Source organism: Perkinsus marinus (assembly GCF_000006405.1).
Source record: "Perkinsus marinus ATCC 50983 genomic scaffold scf_1104296962912, whole genome shotgun sequence".
NCBI classification, from domain to species: Eukaryota; Perkinsozoa; order Perkinsida; family Perkinsidae; genus Perkinsus; species Perkinsus marinus.
Window position 1 is genome coordinate 1 of NW_003205260.1, and position 1,208 is coordinate 1,208.

The 1,208-nt window shown below is 46.3% G+C and overlaps 1 protein-coding gene across 1 annotated transcript; it reads right to left on the minus strand.

The window, feature by feature from the left end:
- Positions 1 to 13: 13 nt before the first annotated feature.
- Pmar_PMAR026106 (DNA-directed RNA polymerase II largest subunit, putative) lies at positions 14 to 593 on the minus strand (the record flags this gene model as incomplete). The annotated part of the gene is made up of 4 exons (XM_002771392.1): positions 14 to 137; positions 181 to 276; positions 324 to 413; positions 445 to 593. Coding segments are annotated over 4 exons (459 nt in total), but the record flags the coding sequence as incomplete, so codon positions are not given.
- Positions 594 to 1,208: the final 615 nt, after the last annotated feature.

Below are 1,208 nucleotides of genomic sequence, written 5' to 3' on the forward strand. Positions count from 1 at the left end.
ACATTGTTGTTACAAACACCGGCGAGATGGAAAGTGTTCAAAGTCATCTGGGTGGCGGGCTCTCCAATACTCTGCGCCGCGATGGTGCCAACACCCTCCTCAGCAGCAACTAGGGCTTTCTCGAATCTTTGCTCCACCTGATCAGAAGGTCACCTCCCAGTTCCTCCCTACTAACATCACCTCTCCCAACAGCCAATCGACTGCCCTCTGCCCGAGTCTATTCCTTTCCAATAGCTTTCTGGACGCTAGATGGTATCGTAGATGGGATTGGAGGACCTGCCCAGTACAATGACTCAACCCTATAGTGAAGTAGAGACACCTACCACTGCGGCGTTATGCTGAGCCTCCCACCCTAGGATTTGGTCATCAGTAAGGCCTCGAATGACCCTTAGCCTATCCAGGGCCTCCTCCACCTTCTAGACGACCTCTTGAGGAGGATAGAACTAGAATGAAACCATTAGCAGTTATTCTCTTGTTGAATGCTACATCAGGATCCAACTCAGCTGGGAAGAGGTAGTGGCACTGGTCAATCAACCTCCTCACATTGATGGGAACACGCTGTCGTGATTCGCCATCCTTATACACCTTCGTACCTAATCCAATACCACTCCTTCCCATCATCATCATCACCAAGTTGATATTCATCCGAAGTTGATATTTCATGAACCTTACGGAGGAGGACACCATAAGAGACACTCCACCATCCAATCCGAATAACCTTCTGAACACATACGAATAAATACGCCGTGATTCGCTACATAGTTACTCACTTATATAGCCGGGCAATGAATCGGTATATGAGTGATTTGCCCTGACCTGTTGGTAACACTGTTAGACACGACTCTCCCCTAAGCGGCAAAGCAATAACTGTGCAGGGTCAATCAACATCCACTCGTTCATGCGAACCATCGGCATAATATTACACCAGGTGTGTCCGTTTCGGCCACGTCAATTTGACGTCGTCAACAGTGTTGTGATCAGTCATTGAATTAACAAAATATAATCGTAAGCGCCTAGACCAAGATCCCTGAACACTGAGACACGCTACAGATGCATTGTTAGCTATCCATCATATATATATCCCATAACGGTCCCGTATACCACAAGAAAGCTGACATTCTTCCAATGACAGAAATATTGTGTTTTTATCCCAAACAGACATGGTAGATTCTTAAGTCCGATCCAAACTATACACTATCAATATTATG